The sequence below is a fragment of the Balaenoptera ricei genome, chromosome 2 (assembly GCF_028023285.1).
Source record: "Balaenoptera ricei isolate mBalRic1 chromosome 2, mBalRic1.hap2, whole genome shotgun sequence".
In the NCBI taxonomy this organism is placed as follows: Eukaryota; Metazoa; Chordata; class Mammalia; order Artiodactyla; family Balaenopteridae; genus Balaenoptera; species Balaenoptera ricei.
The window spans coordinates 138552632-138579086 of record NC_082640.1 but is presented as its reverse complement, the minus strand read 5'-3'; the positions used below and the strand labels follow the sequence as shown (position 1 = coordinate 138579086).

General features: G+C 35.2%; 1 protein-coding gene across 3 annotated transcripts in view; it reads right to left on the bottom strand.

Annotated features, from left to right (window-relative positions):
• ATL1 (atlastin GTPase 1) overlaps window positions 1-26455 on the bottom strand; it is an 87604-nt gene that overhangs the window by 10004 nt on the left and 51145 nt on the right. For 2 of the 3 annotated variants that reach the window (XM_059914197.1, XM_059914198.1), the window contains exons 4-9: window positions 25648-25782; window positions 25078-25182; window positions 19656-19706; window positions 17454-17510; window positions 2719-2811; window positions 1480-1618 (exon numbers count right to left, since the gene is read on the bottom strand). In XM_059914197.1, the coding sequence (XP_059770180.1) occupies window positions 1480-1618; window positions 2719-2811; window positions 17454-17510; window positions 19656-19706; window positions 25078-25182; window positions 25648-25782 (580 nt within the window). The remainder of the gene's footprint in view (window positions 1-1479; window positions 1619-2718; window positions 2812-17453; window positions 17511-19655; window positions 19707-25077; window positions 25183-25647; window positions 25783-26455) is intronic. The other variant, XM_059914199.1, reaches the window with a different exon arrangement.

The window sequence follows — 26455 nt, the reverse complement described above, 5'->3', positions numbered from 1 at the left end:
CTCTCTCCCTGAGTTCTTTCATTGCAAACTGTATCCATTAATTTAAGAACTGTAGCTGTGTACTACAGGAATGAAACAAGGCAAAGTACTTTTTTGTCCCAGTAAAGGACTGTTGTTGAAGGCCTGCCCCTGCTCTGCCTGTTTATGGCTCTCCAACCCCAGAGAAGAAAGAAAGGCCTTGTGGGAGCCCTCTCTTTATGTAACATATTCAAAACACATTGAAGCCATTAGGTAATTGCACAGTATCAAGAGGTCTGTGTGCTCACTAGTGGGTTGGAATTCATAAGTGACAGTGAAATTGTAGGATCCTTGAATCCATGCATTAATATGTGCCTACAGCTGTCTGTTCTGTTGTATAAAGAAGAGACAATTTAAAACATGTATAAAAACAATGCTGATGATTGAGAAATTGGGGGTTCTATTTATGATATTAGCTGCCATAGTGAAATATAAGTTATCTGAGAATAAACGCCATGGATACATGGGGAAAAATATAGGTTTGCTTTTCAAACTTGCCAGTTCCATAAAACTGGACACAATGTTATGTTGTCCTTTTTAAAAGTAATTTCAAAGCCCTTTGAGAACAACTGTGCTGCAAAGCTTGTTATGTCACTGTCTCATCACCCCTGGCACAATGCAGAAAGGCCACAGTAAATTAAGCAAATGTCTGAACTCAGTGGTGTACTCAATGCTAGGCTTACAAGTAAAGAAGTCAGAAATGTCTTTGTACCACCTTGTATCAACTGCAAAGCAAATATCTAAAGACCTGGTGATTATTAGGCAAGATTAGCTTCTGCTTCTGCAGACCCCTGCCTCCACCTCCCACTGCCCCCTCCCCCTTTTTTTTTTAACAATTTGAGTTGCTTTGGAATCTTTAAACATTAGTCATGCCTCTGTTTAAGAGATAATTACATGCTGTTAGTTTGAAAAACACTCTGGTGCTTTTGGTTTTTTAAGAAACTGGTCCTCATCCAGAAGAGGATTTCATTATTACTGAAGTTTTTAATGATTTATAATTAAATTCTTTAGCAGCAGTTTTAAAGAGCTTCACTTCAGTACTATGCAATATTTCTTTCTATCTCTAATTATATAACTTAATACAAACATTCCAATAATATAGGCATCTATTTTCCTTTTTCATGTAAATAAGGAAAATTAAAAAGAAAGATATTAAGGAGCATTTCTCAATACAGAGGTGAGCAGGAACCTATGAGAAAGGGCGAGGGTTACTGCCTCCCAGGTGAATGCAGGATTTAGCCTATTTTCTCAGTGTACGTATTCAGTACCCATAGAATCCCACAGTTCACCAAGGAGGTACTCTAGCATGAGCCCGGGATTCCCAATCCTCCTGAAAATGTCTAATCATTAGCCTCACATCAGTGGATAAACTAAACTAGCAGCCATAAGCCCAACGGATAAAATGACATTTTTGTAATCAGACTAAGTGATATAAACAAATACATTAAAAGACAGACAAACCTTTCAGTTTTCCATCAAAGTTTGGATTGGTAGCTACTTTTAAGCCAGGATGAGGTAGCAGAAAACAGGAAATTTTGGTGAAACAGGAATGGATGTGTTTTCGAACATTCTGTAGTTCTTCATGCTGGTTCCCCGAGACCTGTAGTAAATCATTCTGAAGTTTAAACTACTTTCAACACAAATTGAACTCCAAAAGAATTCTGTGGCATTTATATTTGCTGTGTCTGTCTGGTCACAATGATAAAAAATGATAGGACAGGGCTGATACTAAATAAGGAAAAGTTTGGGGTGAATTTGCCACATGGCCATATCTAAGTATAGCATACATATGGCATTATTATTACAATTAACAATCGTCTACTCTTACGCTAACTTAGATGGGCCTTCCCATTTTTTAGTATAAATTAGTGGGGTTTCACTCTAGCTAGTTCCTACAAATTCAAATTTTAATTCAAAGTACTCACAAGAGACATGAGTAGATCATAAGATATTCCTACCTTCTTTTCAGGAGGTACTCAAGACAGCCTCTTGTCACCTGGTAGGTATACATTTAAATTCTAGAAAGGCATCTGGATAGTTGGATGTTTATTTGAAAGCTAAACTGCCCCCTTTTTTCACATGTATTTGACATTTAACAGTACAAACTACCCTAAAAGTAACCATCATTTAAAAAGGTAAGCTTAGAGATCCTGATTATCGAGGAAGAGTTTTTAATCTCCATTTTTTTTTTTTCTGATTACTCAGTAGGCATTTTGGGAGATATCTGTTCAGTGTAAATAATTCATTCAGTATTGAACTATCATGACACAGCAAGTGGAAAGCCTCCTAATATCACCTTCTGTGAACTACTAGCAAAATGTCCTGAGATTGACTTTGGGGATTTCAAAAATTAAATATTTCTGTTAAATTGACTTTAAACCTCTATTAAAACACGAATCCAGATATTTGTATGTCAGTCTTGAACTGATTTAATTCTTCAAATTAAAAGTTTTATCTTTAGGAATAAATCATGGTTTTATAGATATTTACAAAAGAACTCCTTTTCTGTATCATAATTATTGATCATGTTTACAGTTGTAACTCTGACATTATTTTAAGTATCAATCTTAGTTTGTTCATAGAGATACTATGAAGGTCAAATGAGATTGTGACTACTGAGTATCTATTCAGCAAATCATTCAACAAAAATAATTTAGGTTACTATTGGCGAAACTTCATGCACCTAAATAGTTAACAAACCTTGAGGCGTTTTTCCAAGAATTTGGAGCCACCGTCAGCTCCATATGAAAATTCGTATGGGAAACTCCAGTCTCGAACAAGAAATATCAGACTCTAAGAAATAATAAGAGAAGATTGATAAAGGAACTCTAAATTTCCTCCCTCTGTTTTTTATTGAAATATATTAGATACTATTGTCATTTGAATAGTGTTCTTCTCCACATAATGGAATTAATAAGCAAACATAAAACCTAAGAAAGTTGTTTCTGAGCAATCTCCCCGCTCTGAGATCATCCTCCCTGTTTCCACTGAATGTGAACAGAAAGCTGCTCCCAGACTGATTATTAAAGTTACATAGTGCCATTCAGCCAGTTTGGGGCATGTCTGTCAGTTTTCAGGAAGCTTTTTATGACGATTCAAGTTTTATTTGAGGAAAGTTTTCTCCTTTCATCTGTCTAAATATTTTTCCTCTATTACATTTGTTCCACTCTCTTCTGCAGGGGCTCTCATTATGCATATCTGGTAGGCAGAGGGGTGAGAATCCAGGTTTTGCGGGGCCCTGAAGGTTATACAATCTGGGGGGGGGGAGGGCTCAATAGGAAAAAGGTACAAAAATGGGCTTGAAAGTTAATTTATTTAGAGTAAGATACCTTTGTAATCCTTTTTTCCCCCCAGTTTTCAGCTGCAAATGCTTTGATCACTTCTTCATATGATAGTTTTGAAATATTTTCTGTTGGAAAGCTAATTCAGTCTTTCCTCTAACAAGGCCAAAACTTTTTATTATAAAAATGTTTTTATTATTAATAGTTTAGAAATATTTCAGCTTCACAATTTTTTATGTGTAATGTCATATACATTTTTAGTTTCTTCATCTGTCAAATAGAAATAATAATGGAACATGCCTCACAGGAATACTAAATGAGATAGTATATATAAGGCATTTCGAACAGCGCCTGGCACCTAATGCTATGTTAGCTATTTGATTTTGATTTCAGTGCCCACATAATATTTTCACACACAGATAGGCCATAGTTTACTTTGCCATTCTCCTAGATGTCTTCCAGTTTTTCTACTATTCTAAGAAATACATTGATAAACATTCTTGAAGCTGAATATTTGTTCACATCCAGAAGGATTTTATCAGGAACTGTTTCCCAAATTAGAGTAATCATTAGAATCATTCGAGAGGCTTTTAAAAGTACAGAATTCTTGGGTCCCACCCCATACCTACTGAAACCAAAGTAAGAGTAGCTTTCATTTATTGAGTGCCTATTATAAGCCAACCACAATACCAGAATTATACACATGGTATTTCATGCACTCCTGCAACAGCCCCAAGAGAGGTTATAATTTATTATTCACCTTAAAAGAGATATATAAAGATCACCTCCACCCTCACCTGACATTAAGTAATATGCCCAAAGCCACACAGCCAGAGTGGAAGAGTTGGCATTTAAACTGGGCACTTATTCAAAATCCCTGCTGCACTGCCTCAAAGTTAAGTATAAAACATATAGTTTACAATCTGAGGCATTAAAGCACTCTTTATAAGTTAGATTAAGTTATAGTTCAAATTTTAGTTTCTGAAAAAATGTAGGAAGTTGAGAAAAAGTAAGAATATTTAATGAAATTAGCTATCTTTGAATATTCTAAGAGTTTACATCTTTGGGTTTCTCATTGAAGCTTTTAGTCTTCCCCATTAAATTTTATTGATATCTCTTCTAAGCTATAGGTTCCTTTTCCATCCCTTTTTTCCCTTCACAGTTTATCTGCTGAAGAACCTAGGAATTTGACATGTAGAGAGTCCCACAACCTGGACCTTGCTGACTGCATATTCACGGGGCATTAACATGTTCTTTTGTCCTCTGGATTTCCTGCAAATTGGCAGCTGGATGCAGAGACTTGATCTGACTCTGGTTTTATTTTTTTGGCAAGACTATAGGAAGCAGAGTGTTCTTTTATTAGGAGGCACATAGTATATGATTATTTCTCCTTTGGTGAAGTTATGTTATCTTTGCTTAACTGAAGCTCATTCTTCAGTAGATTTCTCATTAAGGGCTCATGGAAACAACATTCTTTGTGTTCTTACATGCTGATAACAGTTTGTGCCCTTTATAAGTGAAAGTCAGTTTTGCTGGATATAAAATCCTTGGCTCACATTTTCTTACCTTAAACAGGGACACTTCTTAGTTTGAATTATGGATATTTCTTGTTTCACTACAGTGGAAGCCCGTCCCCCCACCTCTCGCTCGCTCGCTCTCGCTCTCTCTCTCTCTCTCTCTCTCTCTCTCTCTCTCTCTCTCTCTCGTGTGTGTGTGTGTGTGTGTGTGTGTGTGTGTGTGTGTGTGTGTCCTGTGGATTCTTGTGGGGAGAGGAGAGGTTCTTGTGGAGAGGAGATTTTTAAAACACCTATATACACTATCTTTAAATAGTTCACTATCTTTAGATAGATGTCCATTCTTGTCAACATTTTGTCAAAATATGATAATTTGTATTTAGAACACTTCTACCTAAAACATGCATTTTGAAAACAGAGGTTAGCTAAGAAGCAACTTTTGCGAAATAGAGGCTCACGAACCAGGATAAATGAAACCAACTATGTGGATTTGGCAATTTTCGCATTTTTCTTGGGAGCGTTTAGTCTCATTTCTTGGTCTTTTTCACTGGGCATCTTCCCAAGTCAACATAATGAGGACCATGTGTAGAACAGGATCAAAGATGAAGTCTTATTTGCTTAATAAGCAATCTATATTCTATCTCCCTATAGTGTCAAATTCCAAGCTCCCTGCCTAATGGTCCCATCCAGTGACGTGCTGGTGTAAACTGGCTCTCCAGCAGCAGCAGCATGCCTTGATTTGTAGCATTTGACAATTTCTGTTGTGCAAACATGCCTACCATGGCTGATGTTAAGCTACTAACAGTTTAATACTTGGCTTATATAATTCCTGAATATTTACTAGTTAGCTCTCAAAGTGGTATGAGCCAGCTACAGTACCGCCACTGGCCCCATCGCCTCCCAAAATAATTTGTATGCTTTACATTTATCCTGTATGGAATGCTGTGAATCTCAGTTCTTATTTCAAAGGCCATCCATTTTTCCACACTGCTGAATTTTGATTTGTTCATACATATAGGTAGAGATAAAAAATCAAGAATACAAATTACCCTAAATTGCTCAGATAAGAATATCTGAAGTCATACTTTTTAAAATAAATTAAATCCAGTCAGGCAACTGGGGCAAATGATGGACCTACACCATGCGTATCCTACAAATGATCATATTTTTAAAATCATGAAAAACATCGTAACCTTTGTTTATTTCCCTTTGGAGACCATATCCTTTAGGAAATTATTCAAAAGGAGTGCTATAGCACTACTATTAGTAGTAATGAAAATGGAAAAAAAACCCAAATGCTTAACAATTAATTGGGAATGGCTATACAAATTATGGCATATTCATATATTACATAGCTATTAATATTACAAAATGTGGAATATATCAATACATGTGTTGATTATGTCAGTATAAAAAAGCCTATATAAAACAATGTTATTTGAATTATAATGCTAAATTTATGTGCACATCCATTATAAATATGTGAAAATACTCCCAAACTCCCAGGAAAAAACTCTTGTAGTGCCATGTAGCCAGTAAATACCTGAACTGGTTGTAACCTGTTTAATCAATCAATTTCAGTTTTAATTTCAGTTTCGGGTAATAAGTAAATACTAGAGCTTGTTTTAAACCCATCTAATTAACTAGCAACTCACTTCAATCAACAGCCCACTGAAAGCCAACCAGTGACAGCTTCATACTTTAAAACTCAGTCAAGTAGCAGAAGACTTGCTCCAGAAAACTGACTGAGGCTGGTGTCAACCCATTTCTCACCTCTATAACCAACACGAAACATGCTTCTGTGTACGACAAAAAAATCATTCAAAAACTGATGTCAACCCATTCTTGTTTCTTTAAACCATGCAAATCCAAAACAAACAAGCCCCTAAATCCTACATATAATCGTTAGTTTGTTCTGCTCAATGAGACTGTGCCTCACAAGCATAACTCTTTCACTTAGCTCACCAATAAATTCAGCTTTAGTTTTTGTATCAGATTTTGAGTGATGGTCTCATCCTCTGGCGATTCTGGAAGCCCCACTGAGACAGTTTTAAGTGCCCTCACTTGGCAGCTTTCCCTATGACCCTCAGACTAACATGTGCATTCTCCTTGTCCTTGGTTCCCAAATTTCATTTGTCCTTCGAATTTACTTGCAGGTGAATTTATCTCAACAACGATCTGATTTGAGTTCTGATTTGTTTCACTGAGCTCTTGTTGCTGATTGATTTGTTACCCTAGGATTTTTGTTATAAAGACTCAGTGGGTCTTTATATGGGTCATTCGTTCTAAGTCTTTGTTTAACCTTTAGTTTTGGAAGTGTACTCATTGTATAAATAATTATACCTAATTTCTGTGTAAGGTTATTAGAAATTTTGGTTTAGAGGTATACTATTTAGGAAATGTTTTTGCCATTAATCTGTTTATGGTTTTGCTGCTTGCTTTACCTTCTTTTGTTTGAAAATTTGTACAAAGTCTTGTCTCATGTATTTTATCTTGAATTGTCTTTTGTCACTGAATGTACAAGGAAGTGCTCTATAAAGGACAGATAGAGGCAAAGGCCTAAAAAGTCCCCAGATTAATCAGGATGCCCCAAAGACTAATGGCTGGAGGTCGGTTAAACTAGCAACAAATTTATGCAAAAATAATTAGTCAAATTTTGCCTTGGGTCCTCTAACAAAGCTTTCAAGAGGACACTCTCGCTCTTGTCAATTTGTGAGTCTCTTTGTTTAGTCCATAATGCAGGATCAATGATTGTCAGATTATTGATTGTACAGCACTGTTCTAACCTCTCATTGCTTGAGGAACCAGATGCTTTTCATAAACACACAATTTGACCAGCTTGTTTGTTACAGGCGTGTATATATCAAAGCTGCAATCTCCTCCTGGAAGAATTTCTGCTTCCTATTTGCATTGCATTATAATCCTAATATTTGCACTTACAATAATAAATGATCTTTAAAAAATTTAGAATAACATTGTGTTGAGCTCTGGACATGTCAAAATAAATAATTAATACAGTTTAGAGGTGCTCTATAAAAATCAAGAGAAAATATCAAACACTCATTAGTTAGCTTCTTTGATTAGTAAACTGAGGCCTCAAAACAAACTGCTGACTCCCAAATAATGTTTGATTCAACTCTATCTTTCTGAAATTACCCTCCCGTATCTCTCTCTACTCAGTTTTGTCACCAATCACTTCACCCCTTCAATTCCTTCTGCTCCTTCCCCTGACCTCCTAAACCATTTCCTAAGGAATTTTTGCAGGAAAAAAACGTAGTCACATTGCCCCAAACTACTTAAAATTGCTAGACCGGAAGGCTGTTGTAAAGAAGCTGAATTTAAACCCTGGTCTAGAGTTCAGTTTTAACGAATTTCTTTTAGCCCAGGAAGACAGAAATTTGCTGCAGAAATTCAGGATTTTGTTACTTACTGTCCTGAACTATCAGTTATTTTCCAACTAGTTCACTTAATTGTTAGTCCCTCAGGTGGGAAAAAAATGGCTAAAAGCAGTAGGATAAGAAAGCCCAGAAGGACATTTAAATAACTCAGGTCATTACAAAAAAAATTAAAAATTTTTAATAGCCTTTCAAGGGCAAGAAAAATAGAAAAAACACCAAACAAGGCCATTTCAGAAGACTTTCTCTTCAAGATGAATTGGACATAGATTCAAAATTGTGAACAATATAAGAATGAATCAATAGGAAACTTTAAAAATAGGGTTCAGGAGATTTTCAAACAATACTCTGGGTACCTAAATAGTCAAAGTAAAGGGAACCTTGTCTTCTCTTTTTAAAATGTGCTCAGACATAAAATACAGGAATCAGAAATAAACTTGAATGAGAAATTATCAACTTAGAAATTTCCAATTTATGGGTGGCTTTTCAGAAGGGCTTGGATAGTTAACAAGGTAGAAATAAAAAAATTTGTGGCCCTCCAGATAAAAACGACCAAAATATCCTCTGTTCTCTAAGACTCAGGGAGCTTATCCATGAGGACAGCTATAGATACTGCAAGCAGAAAATCCACTGGAAGAAACAAAGTTTCATATTAGCTAAAGATACCTACAGTGTGTATGATTCAAAAAGAAACTGAAGAATCTCTTTGAGTAAAAGTCTCTAAGGACATAGACAGAAAAATTAGAGAAGACTCTATAAGAGTCCAGATTAACCCCTTTCAAATTATCGTAAATCTTTCTTTTTTATATACATAAAAAGATTAGGTCATGGCAGGTATTAAATCAGCAACACGGTCAACATCAAAGACTCATTGCCTTTTATGGCCTATTCCTTGTTTCTGTAGCCAAGGCTTATCCTCCTTGCCTCAGAGCAGTTGCAGCCTTGTTAATTACTTGAAGCATCTACAAACTGTACTAGGACCACCTTTAAATCTGATGGTACAACATACAATCACTATTGCTAACTGAAAACACCTCACTTTTTTCTGTTCATCTTAACTAATGCAATGTGGTGTTTTGGTTTTTTTTTGGTATTACCATCCATTGATTTAATACTTTCAATTAAGAAACTCTACTAACTTTATCCACTGAAAAATAATTTCATGATGGTGTTTCTGCAGTTCAAGAAGGGCCATGGCACCTAGTATAAATATTTTGGACACTCTCACACCAATTTATGACTTACTCTTTCTTAAAAATGTAAAGAGGTAATACTAGGCTGGGTACATAATAGCACACCAAACTTGAATCCAGGTATTCCAATTTTGAGTCCAATGAGTTTACTTGTATAAAAACTATATACAATCCTAAAAATGCATATAACACCATAATTAGCAAATATTAATTGGACATCTGCTGTATGAAAAGTAGGTGCTCTAGACTAAAAAAAGTAAACTACAAAGCTCCTGTTCTTAAGATATTTATAATTTAGTTAGTGGGATGGGATGTGCACATTCAAATATAAGACCACAAGCTATAGCTCAATAAGTGCCTAGGATTAGGAGGAGGAAGAGAGACATTAAGGTGTGGTGGTGAAGTGCAAGGGCTTTGAGCCTGTGGCCTAGGTTGAAGGCCAGCTCTGCAACTTAAGGATACATGTGACCAAGGACAAGTTTCTTAACTACTTTAAGCTGCGGTGTTTCCTCATCAGTTAAAAAACAGAAAGAAAAGAATAAAAAGGAGTAATAACATTACTTATTTTATATAACTATAATGAACATTCATTTGAATCATGTAAGAAACATATTTAGCACAGTGCCTGGCACAAAAATAAGTGCTCAATAAATTATTATTATGTAGGCCTTCCAGACATTTCATGTACCTACATGTGGCCATTGGGAGAATCCTGGTCTACACTGCTGACCTAATTCTGTGTAACCAGATGAATATTTTATTCTAATTTCATGTTATTCCCAGATCACCTAAATTGCTCTCCAAACAGAACGTGGGATAAGGCAACTTTCCCAGACAGAGAGAAAGCTTTTCCTTTTCCTCAGCCCCACCAATGTGTCTTTTCCTTTCATTTACAGCCCAAGGAGCCAAACGACAGCTTCTCATTTTCTCAGTGAAATCATGGATTTCTCTGGTATGACTTGGCAGTTGCAGTCATCATAGATATGACCAAGGATGTTTTGTTTCAAAGTCGCTGAAATCACTATCAAAGAATTTTATTCTGTAGAGGAACACTCTTAAATCATGGGAAAAAGGGTCCTTAAATATAATTAAGTAAACTAGTGTAAAATAATTCCTAATTTGCCATATGTAGGCCTAATTTGAATGGGAAATTGTGAGAAACAGGTTTATCCTAATATAATAGTACATTATTATATGCTTCCTCTACTATTATTTTCTAGCAATCTTCAGTTTAACCTTAAAACTGGCATGGACTGATCTCCTCTCTAATAATTACAAATCTACTGAAAAGAACATGAAGAATTGAGTTTCACTCTTATCTCACAAAGAGAATTCAGATCTTTTTTTCCCACTTTTTTTGAGATATAATTGACATATAATGCACTGTGTACATTTAAGGTCTGCAACGTGATGATTCGAGATACCTATATACTGTGAAATGATTAACACAGTCAGGTTAGCAAACACCTCCATCACCTCACATAGTTACCATCTGTGTGTGTGTGTGTATCTGGAGAGTCAAATCTATTTCTAAGGTTTAGGGTACTGGTGGGCCTTTAAGTGTATAAAAACGGTTAATAAAAATGCTATGGGAGAAAACTGGGATGAATTAATCCAGGAGATGGAGTACTTAATACTGGGGAGATGAAAGAGAAGAGAATAAATGTAATTAGTCCTAAAACATATGCTCAAGAATCTTTCATTCTTGAGCATAGGCTTCTAAGAGAAGGGAATTCAAGTTTGTGTGCAAGAAAATTTTTTTAGGGTTTATTCTTCTTTCTATTACAGGCAAATCTTAATTTACTAACTACCTGTGCATAGAACTGTACATAGAAATGGTATCCTATCTCTCTGCTACCAGAACCTCCCCTACCATAGATGTCCTCTGCTGGCGTGTACCCAGTTGCTAATTCAGTCCCCAAATATCATGTACTTAAGAATGACCTGGCGAGGGGCTTCCCTGGTGGCGCAGTGGTTAAGAATCCACCTGCCAATGCAGGGGACATGGGTTCGAGCCCTGGTCCGGGAAGATCCCACATGCCGTGGAGCAACTAACCCCGTGTGCCACAACTACTGAGCCTGCGCTCTAGAGCCTGTGAGCCACAACTACTGAGCCCACGTACCACAACTACTGAAGCCCACGTGCCTAGAGCCCGTGCTCCGCAACAAGAGAAGCCACAGCAATGAGAAGCCCGCGCACCGCAACAAAGGGTAGCCCCCGCTCGCCGTAACTAGAGAAAGCCCGTGCACGACAACAAAGATACAACACAGCCAAAAATAATAATAAAATAAATAAATTTAAAAAAAAAAAAAAAAGAATGACCTGGCGAGTGCTGATTCCCTGGTCCCAACACAAGGATTTAATTCAACAGAACTGGGATATAGCTCAGAAATCTAACTAATAAGCTCACCAGGTAATTCTAATCTAGGTGCTTATAAAATCTTGCTCTGTGTCTATCACCAAGGCTGCAGATCTCATTAAAAGTCATCTCTTCTGTGTTAGCACACAACCTAAATACTGACAGCAGTCTTACCAACCTATCTCAGGGCTCCATGCCTCAGAGAGGTCCAGGAATTATTGGATATATTCAAGGCTCTGGCTTAAAGGGACCAGGATTGAGGAATAGGACCAGGATTGAGGAATATTGTGGCTAGTATTTAAACTTACTAGAAATTAAATAGGCTTTTGTAGACTGGCTTATAAAGATACCCACCATACAGAAATGCCACTGGGAAATGTACTGATATCTAAAAATTGGTTCAAGTGAAGCTTGAGAATATACTTTAGTAAATTGGGGGATGTAGCCTATATAATTAAGAGGACATGAAATGGTTAAAGAGTAAACTCCTGGGCTGCTATAGCCAAAAGGCACATTTCATGACATGAACGCTTCTTAGAGTTCACTTTCCAGCTTACTGGGGAATCCTTTTCAGCTCAGGCCCAACAGCAAACTTACTGTTATCACCACATTATAGAACAAGTGGAAATCCTCTCCACTACCTCAGCCCAGCAGAGTTGAGAGAACATGAATGCCCAGCACATAAAGAGAAAGCTGTAGAGCCACGCAGTGGAAAATGAGCCTTTCCCAGGGTAGGAAGTAACTAATGGCTGACCATTTAGCACAGAGCATTAGAGGAAGACAGTCTTGCTTGGTACTGAAAATCAGTCTGCAAATGAAACAGTTCATTTAAAGTGCACTTCAAATAAGGTCTAACAATCTGAAAAACTCCTAGTAAGGATTTTGTAATAAGTAATAAGGATTTCGACACAAGGATGTAATCATCTCACTGTAGAGCTATGTGGGGCCTTATGACCAAGGAAGAAAAATTCATAGACCCAGATAGAGACACATCTCCTACCACACCTGCGGAGATATTTTCACCAGGTCCTTAGAGCAAATTGGAAATTATTACCTAAAGTCCTTGTCAAATATGTATGGGTATTACATGTTTAAATTAATGGAAATGTATTCATTCTCAACCAAACCTCTTGACGTCCTAAGGTAGAGAAGCTAAAGAACCTAGTTATTTTTAAAGAATAGTTGTATTAATGAGGTAGCTCCTGCTGGATCATTATACTTAAGATTCAAGTGCTCATCATGAGCAAACCAAGTGAGAAAATAAGTAACGTCACTCAGAGAATGCTATATTATGCCTTAATTTGGATTATACTTCTTGAGTGTAGTTTACAGCTGGCTTTTATAGGCTTGCAAGGAAGACTTATTACAATTTGAGGAATTTTACAAATCAGGTTTGTAAACAAGCTATAGCATGTTGGTAGCTTGAAACTGGCCACAGTAGAAGTATTTACACCACAGAAATCAGCAAATGCTACAAATCAGACCCACCTCCCCCACTTCCCTAGCCAGTTGTAAACATTAACCAGCACACCATTGGCTAAACTTAACACTTCAAAATTGCTTTTAAACTGAATTCACTTAGCTTTTAGTTCTCTTTTTTTAAATATAGTTTTAAAATACAATTAGCACAGATATTTTGTTTGCTTGGTATAAACTGGCTTTTGGTTTAAGAATCCAATTACTCTGTTAATTCAGCTATTCATTTCATTGGCTAATTGCCCTCACTTTTGCTGCCTGAGACAGATCTTGTTTATTATTTATAATTTCACTCTGTTTCAGAGTTAAGAATTCTTCTATTTTAAATTTGTTAAATTTAGTTTTAGTAAAAATTATTATTTTAAAAATATTATTGCCCCTCACTTCATTTTCTCAGGCAGTATTTAAAATTTCTCCACAATTTTATCCAAATAAATAAAACTATCTTCTCAGATAGAGGAAGAGGGTAGAAAGTGACCTGCTGAAAAAACTGCTGAAATTAATTAAACTTTTATTTAAAAGTTATTTTATTTTGGAATTTTTTCTATGTTTTTTCTAATTTAAATGTGAATTATTTTGCTGATAGCTTAAATGTTCTGAGATTTGAGTATATTTGCATTTTATCTTTTAATTTCATGATGTGTAGTATTTTTGTCTTGAATTTGGTTGCTTTAATTTTAAATATTATTTTTAAAAATAAATTTATTTATTTATTTTTGGCTGTGTTGGGTCTTCGTTGCTGCACGTGGGCTTTCTCTAGTTGCGGCGAGCGGGGGCTACCCTTTGTTGCGGGGTGCGGGCTTCTCGTTGCGGTGGCTTCTCTTGTTGTGGAGCACGGGCTCTAGAGTGCAGGCTCAGTAGTTGTGGTGCACGGGCTTAGTTGCTCCGCAGCATGTGGGATCCTCCCTGACCAGGGATCGAACCCGTGTCCCCTGCATTGGCAGGTGGATTCTTAACCACTGCGTCACCAGGGAAGTCCCTTAAATATTATTAAAGTAGCTTTGGAAGCTACTTTTGCTACTTAATGAGTTTCTCATTTCAATTTCAGATACTTAGATTTATAAGTCCAAACCTGTTCAGGAGTCACTCTTGACTCAGTCAAAACTTTTTCTTTTCATTGACATTTGTTAACGCCAACAGTTTACCAACAAGTAGTGATCTCTTAAAGCTTATTCTATTGTTTGTTTTCAGTTTGTTGTTTTTTGTTAGTTAGTTTAGTTTAGTTTTGTTTTACCAAAGGTCTGTTTGCCTGCCTATCTATCCATCTATCTATCTATCAACAGAGCACTGGTTGGTCTCTTTTGGTTTTAGTTTATCTAGCAAAGTATAAGAAGCAGTGACATCTGCTGGTAAGACTGAAAACTCCTTTCCAGAATTTACTATGAAGTTACCCAATCTATGTCAATGAGTCCTGAGGTAGCAAGTTCAGAAAAGAGAAAAGTCAAAGCAAATAGCCTAATCACTATACAACACTTCAGCTATCAACATGACGAATGATTTCTAAAAAAGACAACAGAGTCTAACGGGTATTGTAAACCACACAGACGATTGTAAGCAGGGACTTATTTCATTTTATATCAGCTCCTCTCCCAATCTGCTTTGCCAGATCTGAGAGGACAGATTCATACTCCTTCAGTCACAGCACACCAACATCTCTCCATGCAAAGGTCCCTTTTTTGTTTTACTTTATCATATTTTTTCCCAGATTCCCACTCCCATTCCTCAACTGTCTGCTCTCAACTACACTTACTCTAACATATATTATTTTGTGTATGTAGAAGTTTTTAAATCACAGATAGTGTCATACTATAGAACTCAAACTTTTTCCCGACTTAATTCAGTATTAATTTTAACACTTTACTCATGCCACTCTATACTTTGGGTTCATTGCCCTTGGATGTTGCAAAATATTTCAGAGTATGCTTTTCACCTTATTTTACGTATCTGTTCTTCTAGTGATGGACACCTAAGTTGCCTACAACTTCCTGCTACTACAACTCTATCAGTGCTACAGTGTCCTTATATATTTGCCCTGCTCCACAGAATGGTTGTTCCAATCTGCACTTTAACCAACAGGGCTTGAGTGTTCCCATTTACCCAAATCCTAGCTATCATTTCATATTTATCCCCATGTTCTACTTTTTTGCCTATCTAATGAGTATAAAGTGGTATCTCATTGTTTTAATCTTTAGCTGATTATCAATAAGACTTAACATCCCTTAGAAAATGTGTTAGCCATTCAGGTTTCCTTTCTGTTAATTGTCTATACATCCATTGCCTAATTTTTTTATTAAGTTCAGTTTATCATTTGTGAATGGCTTGGGATTTTTTAAGACCTTCTTTTAGAGCAGTAAAACTGAGAGGAAGGTACAAAGATTTGCCATATATATACCACCTACCCTGACACATGCATAGCCTCTCCCACTATCAACATCACTCGCCAGAATGGTATATATTTTTTTAAGCAAGAATGAACCTACACTGACATCATAATCGCTCCAAGTCCATAGTTTATCTTAGGGTTCACTCTTAGTGTTGTACATTCTATGGGTTAGGACAAATGTATAATGACATACATCCATCATAATATCTTACAGAGTATTTTCACTGCCCCCCAAATCCTCTGTGCTCTGCCTGTTCATTTCTCTGCCCCTCATGCTGCACCTTTGGCCCACCCCGAAACCATTGATCTCTTTATTGTCTCTGTGGTTTTGCCTCTTCCAGAATATCATATAGTTGGAATCATACAGTGTGGAGCCTTCTCAGATTGATTTCTTTTGTTTAGTAATGTGCATTTAAGATTTCTCCATGGCTTTTTGTGTCTGATAGCTCATTTCTTTTCTTTCGTGTTGAATAACATTCCATCGTCTGGATGTACCACAATTTACATATCTATTCACTTACTGAAGGACATCTTGGTTGCTTACAAGTTTTGGCAATTACGTATAAAGCTGCTACAAACATCTGTGTGCAGATTTTATGTGGACATAAGTTTTCAACTCCTTTGGGTAAATACCAAAAAGCACGATCATTGGATTGTATGGTAAGAGTAGGTTTAGCTTTTTAAGAAGTTACCAAACTATCTTTGAAAGTGGCTGTACCATTTTGCATTCTCATCAGAAATTTATGAGAGTTCCTGTTGCTCTACATCCTCATTTGTGAAGCATGTGGTGCTGTCAGTGCTCTGAAATTTGGCCATTCTAATAGGTGTGTAGTCGTTCCTTTGCCTGTTTTTGATGGGCATCCCAGTCTTATTTGCAAAACCTCCTTGCACATTCTATATATTAATCCCTTATTGATTTTTGACATTGTCATTATCTTCTACCAATCCAGTTACTTTGCTTATAGAGTCTCCTGATAAATAGAAATACTTTATTCTGATATAGTAATATCCATCAATTTTTCACTACATTTTTTTTAGTGGGGGGGGTCTTAGTGAATAACTTTCTTCACCCCAGTTCAGAAGGATATTCTCCAATATTTTATTCTATTAACTTTATAGTTTTAAATTTCATATTTAGTTCTTTAATACAATTGGAGCTCTCTTCCACATATGGTGTTCAGTAGAAATTCAACTTTTTCTTCAAAAAGTGAATTAGCTTTCCCAAACCCCAGCTATTAATCCATCCATTTCCCACTGGTTTATGACATGACCTCTACTGAATACTAGGTTTCCATATATAGAGGGATATTTCTGAACTCTGTTTAGTTTCATCTGGTTTTCTCGTATCTGTGCAGAATCACACCATTTTCATTGCTATGGTTTTCCAGTATGTATTCAATCCCCCAATTTGGATTTTCTTTTTAAAAACTGACAAATCAAAAGAGAACTTAATTTTTCCATGTAAGTTATAGAAAAATGTGTTGAATTTCTCAAAAAATCCTGTTGTAGTTTTAATTGGAATTGCACTGAGTTTATTGATTAATTTGGGGAAAATTAAATTCTCTACAACATTAAATCATCCTGTCTGGAATCATATTATATCTCTCTGGTTTATATAAATTTTCCTTTATGATCTTTAATGAAACTTTGAAAATATTTTCTCCATAAAGGTCTTTATATTTTGGATTTTGGTAGTTAACTATCAAAGCTTTTTTTTTTTTCTTTTTTGCTATTGTGAATGGAGAAAGAAACATGACCCTCTCAATTAATATACCTGGTTATAATCTTCAGGGAACTCTAATAAGAATTTATCATCATTTTATACCCACTCACCTGAAATGGCTTCAGGAATGTTTCCTCCATTGCCAGCCTGCCATACTCAGTGAAAAGCTACAAGGAAAATCACACACACACACACACACACACACACACACACACACACACACAGAAAACTTCAGTATCTGCAAAGTTCTACTTCTTGGTTTTCTTCCACTAATTTTTTTCTCTAGCTGTAACATAATACTATATTATTAAGATTAAAATAATCATTTTAAGTAACTAAGTATTAGATAAAGCAGAGCTACAGTAATTATATATTTTAAAATTAAGGACATAAAGTACATTTTAAAAATGAAGTTTCCATTTTAAAGGTAACACCTTTTATATCTAAAATGTAGGGCAACTTTTTTTGTGGGGAAGATGGGGGACAAAGAAACATGTTAAATGACCTTTCAAAGCAAAACTTGCATAGATTAGACCAGAGAGCTATAAACTAAGTAGGATAATTTACTGTTGTTGCCAGAGGAAATTTAATGTCCCGATGGTCTTGATCATTGCAAAGACATACAGGCATTTGGTTTAAGAAGTGAAGAGTCAAATACACCACCTTCTTTTATTTTTTTATTGCTCCCAATTGAGAGGTACCATATCATTTTGTGTTGCCAGAAATGTAAAGTTTGGGAGAACGTAGACTTGAGGGGGTGATTGTGATTGGGCCTCTGGTGAGAGTTCCGTCCAGAATGGCCAGGTGGATTTCCCCATATGTACACAGGAAATGCCGCTTCATCACACAAGAGTACCAAGCCACAGAGGCTTCTCAGAGCTGGGGAAGGATGCCGGCACAGAGGATTCCCCTCCTTTGCCCCTTTAGAATAGCCCCCAAAGTACCACACTGCCTCTCCTGTGAAAACTATGGGAATCTAGAAAGCAAATGGTAATAACTAGGCATCTGATTAGAGTGATTAAATGAAAGTCTAGAATATGTCTAAAAGGCAGCAGGTCCAGGGATTAGAATCATTACTCATTCTCATTAGAATCATTTACTAACATAATTTGAATTCACAATCTTTTTTGAGGAAGGATGAGGTGTTGTCATTTACAGGAAAATTTTTAAATGATCTCAAAAAAGATCACTTAATATCAAAGTCCAAAATCAGTCCTTTTTTAGAAATCCTAAACTGGTATTGAACAGTGCCATGTCATTAACTTGCAAGGCAACTGGCTAGGTTATGACACATGCCTAAAGAAGCAATTGCACTCATTCTAAGATACGTCTAACAATTATTGGGCATATTGCCTATTTGTCATAAATGGTCAGTGTGATGTACTAGAAACATATTTGGGAGTAATGCTAGATGTGAACTCCAAATGATATTTCCACTCTCACAGATCACCCTGCATTATCATCCTTTGTTATTTGTTAAACTGCACAAGGTTCTTATTGGCAAGATAAAATAATACATTGAAAGCAAAATTTTCTATAAAATATGCAGAGGAAAACTATCAGAGAAACAATAGGTTTTTCTATGTAGCCAAGAATAACATGAATTGAAAAAGAGTAGACAGCGTGACAGAGATGTGAACTATCTTTAGGAAACATCTGATCTTCTACTTATTTGAGATTTAAATGCTGCTTGGAGAGTGGAAGAAGCACCGAGTCCAACCAGATGATCAAATTTCTATTCCCACTCTGCCACTAACTAGCCACATGAGTTTAGGCAAGTCATTTTTTTTTTTCAGAAAAAAATTTCTCATCCATAAAATATTAAGGATAAATTAGGTGTCACTGAGATCTTTTTCAGATATAAAATAGAATTCTATGAGTAATCATCAGGTAGTCCCCCATAGTTCTTAGCTATAAAGTGGTCCACAGGAAAAAAAATCTGGCATACAACTGATATCATACTAACAATTATTAAATCCCTAACCATAAGACTTCAACTTCACATTTTGGGTCACTTTTAAACCAAAGGTTCTTTCTCCACTCTAATTTGCCATATATTTTTCCATATACAGGGTTGACAGCAAATAGCTTTACTGAAACAAAGGACTTTGAAAACTGAATTAGAAAGAATATAATCATACAGGGCTAGAACTAGAAACTTGGAAATGGGACAACCTCCATTTGGTTACATTTTTAAATCTTTCTGACTGTTATGTTTTCCAAGTACAAGAAGACCCCCAAAAATCCTAAAGTTCTGCTGTACATGCCCAAAAGATTACCAGATATACAAAAGAGACTGTAAATATTGTTACCTGAAGGTGCTGAAGATCATCCTCCTGCACATTTTGAGATAAGTTATATACCTTGATTAAGAAATAAAGTCAAAATAAGAAAATAATTAGCAGCATACTAAGCACTTATTTTGTTATTCTCTATTTTTTGAAATATCAATTTCACAAAATCAAACTCTCTCACATATATTTATAAGACCTTGAGAGAGGAGTAAAGAAAGCCTGAGAGACAATAAATAATGTACAATGATCATAAAACTTTTCCAGAAATACAGTAGCTACCTGATTTGGAGACAGAATATTAAAATTATTTTATGAATCTAATTCAACAATTAGTAATAAAATAATCATTCTTACAAGCATATCAAAATAATAATAATCTAGATCTTAATAACCCATATATAAAATTTTGTCTTGAAAAATTATGTTGGCTTCTTTACAATCAATTATTTAAGTCTATAGAGAGTTCCATCACATGAAAGTTAAGTTCTGAATATCATGCTTACATCCTCAAACATATGCATTATTGCTTCACGAACAGATCACAGCATTAAGGTGAAATTCTTTTTTTCTAAGTAGGAGGATAAATATCAGTAACTTCAAAGAAAAGTTAATGATGTTTATATGTTTATATACTGATACAAACAGTATACTCTGTGTACTTATTTAAATAATAGACCACTTCTCAGATAATAATAAAAAATAGTCATACTAAGGACTTAGATTTTTCAGCAAAAATATTTAATGTCTCCAGGAAAAATATAAATAGTAAATAATAAATATTTAAAAGGCAAAATCAATCTGGTTTTAATTGACTTGTGTAAATTGCACATACTGTTGACTATGAAGAAGTTAGATATTAAGTTGGTATTTTAAAGGCTAATTAAATTAAGAAGTATATTTTTAAAAGTTAGTCAGTCTTACACCTACATTAATGAATAGATCATCCAGACAGAGAATCAATAAGGAAACACTGGACTTAAACAATACATTAGATCAGATTGACTTAATAGATACATAAAGATCATTCCATCAAAAAGCAGCAGAATACACATACTTCACAAGTGAACATGGAACATTCTCTAGGACAGATTATATGTTAGGTCACAAAACAAATATTAATAAATTCAAAGAAGAATGAAATCATATCAAGCAGCTTCTCCAACCACAATGGTATGAGACTAGAAATCAATCACAAGGGGAAAAAATGGGGAAAAAAACCACAAAAATGCTGAGATTAAACAATGTGCTACTGAATAACCAGTGGATCATCAAAGAAATCAAAGAAGAAATTTTTTAAAAACCTAAAGATAAATGAGAGCAGAAATACAACATACCAAAATCTATGAGATGTGGCAAAAATGCTTTTGAGAAGGAAGTTCATAACAATATAGGCCTACCTCAAAAAAACAAGAAAAATCCTGAATAAATAATCTAACTTTACACCTAAAGAGACTAGAAAAAAGAACAAACAAAGCCCAAAGTTAGTAGAAGGAAGGAAATAATAAAGATCAGAGCAGAAATAAATAAAATAGAGACTAAAAAAAAAAATAGAAAACATCAATGAAACTAAAAGCGAGTTGAAAAAATAAAATCAATAAGTCATTAGTTAGACTAACCAAGAGAAAAAGAGAGAGGGTTCAAATAAATAAAATCAGAAATGAAAGAGGAGAAATTACTATTGATACCACAGAAATACAAAAGATCATAAGAGACCACTATGAACAGTTATATGCCAACAAATTGGACAACCTAGAAGAAATGGATAAATTTCTAGAAACATGCAATCTTCCAAGACTGAATCATGAAGAAAAAAAAAGTCTGAATAAACTGATTACTAATAAGGGATTGAAACAGGAGTCAAAAATCTCCCAACATACAAAAGCCCAGGACCAGATGGCTTCATTGGCAAATTCTATAAAACATTCAAAGAAGATTTAATACCTAGCTTTCTAAAAATATTCCAAAAAATTGAAGAGGAGGAAAATCTTCCAAACACATCTTACAAAGCCAGCGTTATCCTGATACCAAAACCAGAGAAGGACACCACAAAAAAGGAAACTACAGGCCAATATCCCTGATGAATATAGGTACAAAAATCCTCAACAAAATATCAGCAAACTGAATCCAACAATACATTAAAAGGGTCATACACCATAATTATGTGGGATTTATTCCAGGGATATAATGATGATTTAATATCCACAAATCATTCAACACAACACATCACATTGAGAAAATGAAGGTTAAAAATCATACGATCATCTCAATAGATGCAGAAAAAGCATCTGACAAAATTCTTCCATTTACGATAAAAACTCTCAACAAAGTGGATATAGAGGAAATGTACCTCAACACAACAAAGGTTATATATGACAAACCCAGAGCTAACATCATACTCAAGGCAGAAGGCTGAAAGCTTTTTCTCTAAGATCAGGAACGAAACAAGGATGCCCACTCTTGCCACTTTTATTCAACATTGTGTTTGAAGTCCTAGCTACAGCAATTAGGCAAGAAAAATAAATGGCATCTACACTGGAAAAGAAGTAAAACTGTCACTGTTTGCTATTTCATGATACTATATATAGAAAGCCCTAAAGACTCTAACAACAACAAAAAAAACTGTTGTAAAGTTTTTTTATCCCAGTAAAGTCATGGGATACAAAATCAATACATAGAAACCCATGGCATTTCTATATACTAATAATAAACTATCCGAAAAAGAAATTAAGAAAACAATTCCATTTACAATTGCATCAATAAGAATAAAATACCTAGGAGTAGAGTTAACCAAGGAGATGAAAAACCTGTACACTGAAAACTATACACCACTGATAAAAAGTTAAAGAAGACAGCAAAAAATGGAAAGATATTCAGTACTCATGGATTTAATATTGTTAAAATGTCCATACTACCCAAAGCAATCTATAGATTCAATGAAATCCCTATTAAAATGCCAAATGCATACTTTACAGAACTAGAACAAATAATTCTAACATTTTTATGGAATCAAAGAAGCCCTTGAATAGTCAAAACAATCTTGAGAAAGAAGAACAAGGCTGGAGGTATCACACTCCCTGATTTTAAACTTTACTACAAAGCTATAGTAATCAAAATAGCATGGTACTGGCACAAAAAAGACACATAAATAAATGGAATGGAATTGAAAACCCAGAAATAAACCTATACATATATGGACAAGTAATCTATGATAAAGGAGCAAAGAACATACAAAAAGGAGAAAGGACAGTCTCTTCAATAAATGGTGCTGGTAAAACTGGACAGCCACAAGCAAAAGAATGAAACAAGACCACTATCTTACACCATACACAAAAATTAACTCAAAGTGGATTAAAGACTTGAATGTAAGACCTGAAACCATAAAATTCCTAGAAGAAAACATAGGTGGTAACCTCACTGGCATCTGTCTTAGTGATGCTTTTGTGGATCTGATTTGAAAGGCAAGGGAAACAAAAGCTAAAATAAACAAATGGGACTGTATCAAACCGAAAAGCTTTTGCAGAGTGAAGGAAACCATCATTAAAATGTAAAGGCAACCTACTGAATGGGAGAAGATATTTGCAAATCATATGTCCAATAAGGGGCTAATATCCAAAATATATAAAGAACTCATACAACTCAGCATCAAAAAAACAAACAACCCAATTAAAAAATGGGCAGAGGATCTGAATAGACATTTTTCAAAAGAAGACATACAGATAGCCAACAGGCACAAGAAAAGATGTTCAACATCATTAATTATCAGGGAAATGCAAAACAAACCACAATGAGATACCACCTCCCACCTGTTAGAATGGCTATTATTGAAAAGATAAGAAATAATACATGTTGGAGAGGATGTGGAGAAAAGGGAACCCTCATACACTGTTGGTGGGATTGTTAATTTGTGCAGCCACTAGGGAAAACAGTATGGAGATTCTTCAAAAAGTTAAGAACAGAACTACCATATGACCCAGCAATTCCACATCTGGGTATTTACCTGAAGAGCATGAAAACAATATTCAAAAGGATATATGCACCCCTATGTTCAATGCATCATTATTTACAACAGCCAAGATATGGAAACACCTTCAGCATCCAACAATGGATCAATGGATAATGAAGATGTAACACACACACACACACACACACACACACACACACACACACACACAAAACACACACTGGAATACTACTTGGCCATAGAAAAGAAGGAAATCCAGACTTTGTGACAACATGGATGGACCTTGATGGTATTATGCTAAGTGAAATAGGTCACATGGATAAAGACAAATACCATGTGATTTTACTCATAAGTGGAATCTAAAAACAAAAACAAAATGAACAAATAAAATAAAATAAAAATGAACTCATAGAGATCAGATTAGTGGTTACCTGGGGAGAAGGGGGGGTGAGGGCTGGGAAAAATGGATGAAGGGGGTAACTGTATAGTGATGGGTAGTATCTAGACTTGTGGTGGTGATCACTGTATACAGATGCTGAACTATATATAATGCTATACACCTGAAACTTATATAATAATTTTTTTAAAAAGCTAGGCAATCATAGGTTATAATCATGACTTATTTTAAAGTCCTTTACAAAAAAATTCAGTCTTCCTTCTATCCATCCTTTCATTGTCCTAACTACACATAATGCCCTGGTTGCCGGTTCACTAGCTCCATTCTCCCCACATACTTATAATTTCAGCTTTGACTTACTCATCCTAACCACTTTGCCTTTCCTACCTTTTAAAACTATTTTACCTTTCTTTGATGGTCTGCTTCTTGGTTACTGTCTCTTCTCGCTCTTTCCAGTGAATAGAAAATCTAAAAATTGTCTTAAAATTTTTATGCTATGTGTTCTGTGATCATAGTAAAACCCTCAAGGACTTTCAGGACAACTTATAAAGCACACAATAACTTCAAAAACAATACTTAAAAAAGAGAGAGAGAAAAGGAAAGAAAGACATTTACTTTCCTAAATGCACATTAAGATACTACAAAAAGTTGTGAACATATATAAATGTTTTTACATTTAGAAATGTTTCTACTGGCTATGTAAAACAAAATTTGCATTTATAAATCTTACTTCATTAACTGTAACTAATAATAGGTAGTCTCAGTGCATCTACATACATTTTAAGATTTAATATTATTGACTTTACTGTAGGCTTGAAATAGAAAAAATTATCAATAAGATAATATAACATTTTCTGACTAAAGCAGGCAATTTGAAAACTGATCAGAAATTAGATTACAGTAATAAAACAATTCCACTCTTAAGGAAATCATAAGAACTGGTATGCTAATTGAGTCAAATAATATTATATAATTTACCATTTCTGTTGTTTGTCTCACTACCACATGTATATAGAAATACATATATTCATAATTTTTATTTAAAGAAACATCCATCAAAATGGATTTATTTTATTCCATACCTGTATTGAGCTGATCATTGTGCTAAGGGCAAATACTGTGGCCGAATCTCTCAAAGTTGACTGACTATCAAAGGTTCCCTGAGTATCCATCAATAGCACTGCAACCTATAGGCAAGTAGAGTACATTATTGGTATTTTATAGAACATGCAGGGTATTAGGGTTACTACAAAGTTAACACCATAAGAACTAAAGCAAACCATTAGCAATGAATACTTAATAGGTAATTTTTCACATGTGCCATGAATGCCACAGAAAATAAAAATATTAATTAGCTGCTGACTACTGTAATGATTAATTTTCACTGGTAATTCAACATAACAGAAATAGCACTGAAACAAAATATGGATGTTAGCTAGCTGATCTGCTGTTCTATTGTCCCTATGATTTTGCCTACTGTGATCAGTAGAAAGGGAAACTGGGAACATGAAATAGGACGCTACCCACTGCCCTTTTAAACTTCATGTCAAATGGTCAAAATTAGTTTTCAAAAGAGCATTTTGGAGGACCCTGAAAAGTGGTAACTGTTGGCAAGTGAAAACTCAATTTTCTTTAAGAAGTTCACACCATACCTTTTTACCGTCAGGTTTATTGATAAGGAAGACTTCACTCCATATCTGGATTCCCGTGGTCTCTCGTTCAGATCCACCTCTCCACGAGAAGCCAGTCAATGGTTCATTGTAATCTCCAACCCAATCAACTGATTCCTATAAATTAAGAAAGTCTATGATATTGAACTAGATATGTAGTACAGGTTCTTCCACTCATCCATACCAGTTTGTATCCCTCCCCAACTCTAGACAAAAGGAAACAACGTATGCACATCTATTATATTGATACACTTACTTTATTTACTCATCCAAAAAATAATTATGAAGGAGCAACCATCTGTCACATTTTATGCTACATCCTGGGGATACAAAGATATCATTCCAGAAAAGAGGAAGCTCACAGCCTAACAGGGGGACAGACGTGCTAACAAACCATTATGAGGCACTATATGCATGCCAAAATGGGCGTGTATACTAGATATAAATGGAAGCACAGGAAAAGAAACAACTAACTCTTGGTCAGTTAAGACTTCATAGGAGAAGTGATATTAGAGCTAAGACTTGAAGGACGTTTAGGAATTTTCCAGGTGAGCAAACTCAGGGAGGGCATTCCAGAAACAAAGAAATAAAGGTATAAGAGAGCGTATTATGTCAGGATATATACAATAATAATATACACAAATGTTTTGCTGTTGGGGGAGGAGGGAGCGAACAGCAGGAGGAGAAGCACCTAGTAAAAAAAAAAACAAATCTGTTACACTTTAATCTGAGCAAATGTTATTTAACATAAGCAACATGACAAGTGTTATTGAGTATTTCATTCTAATGT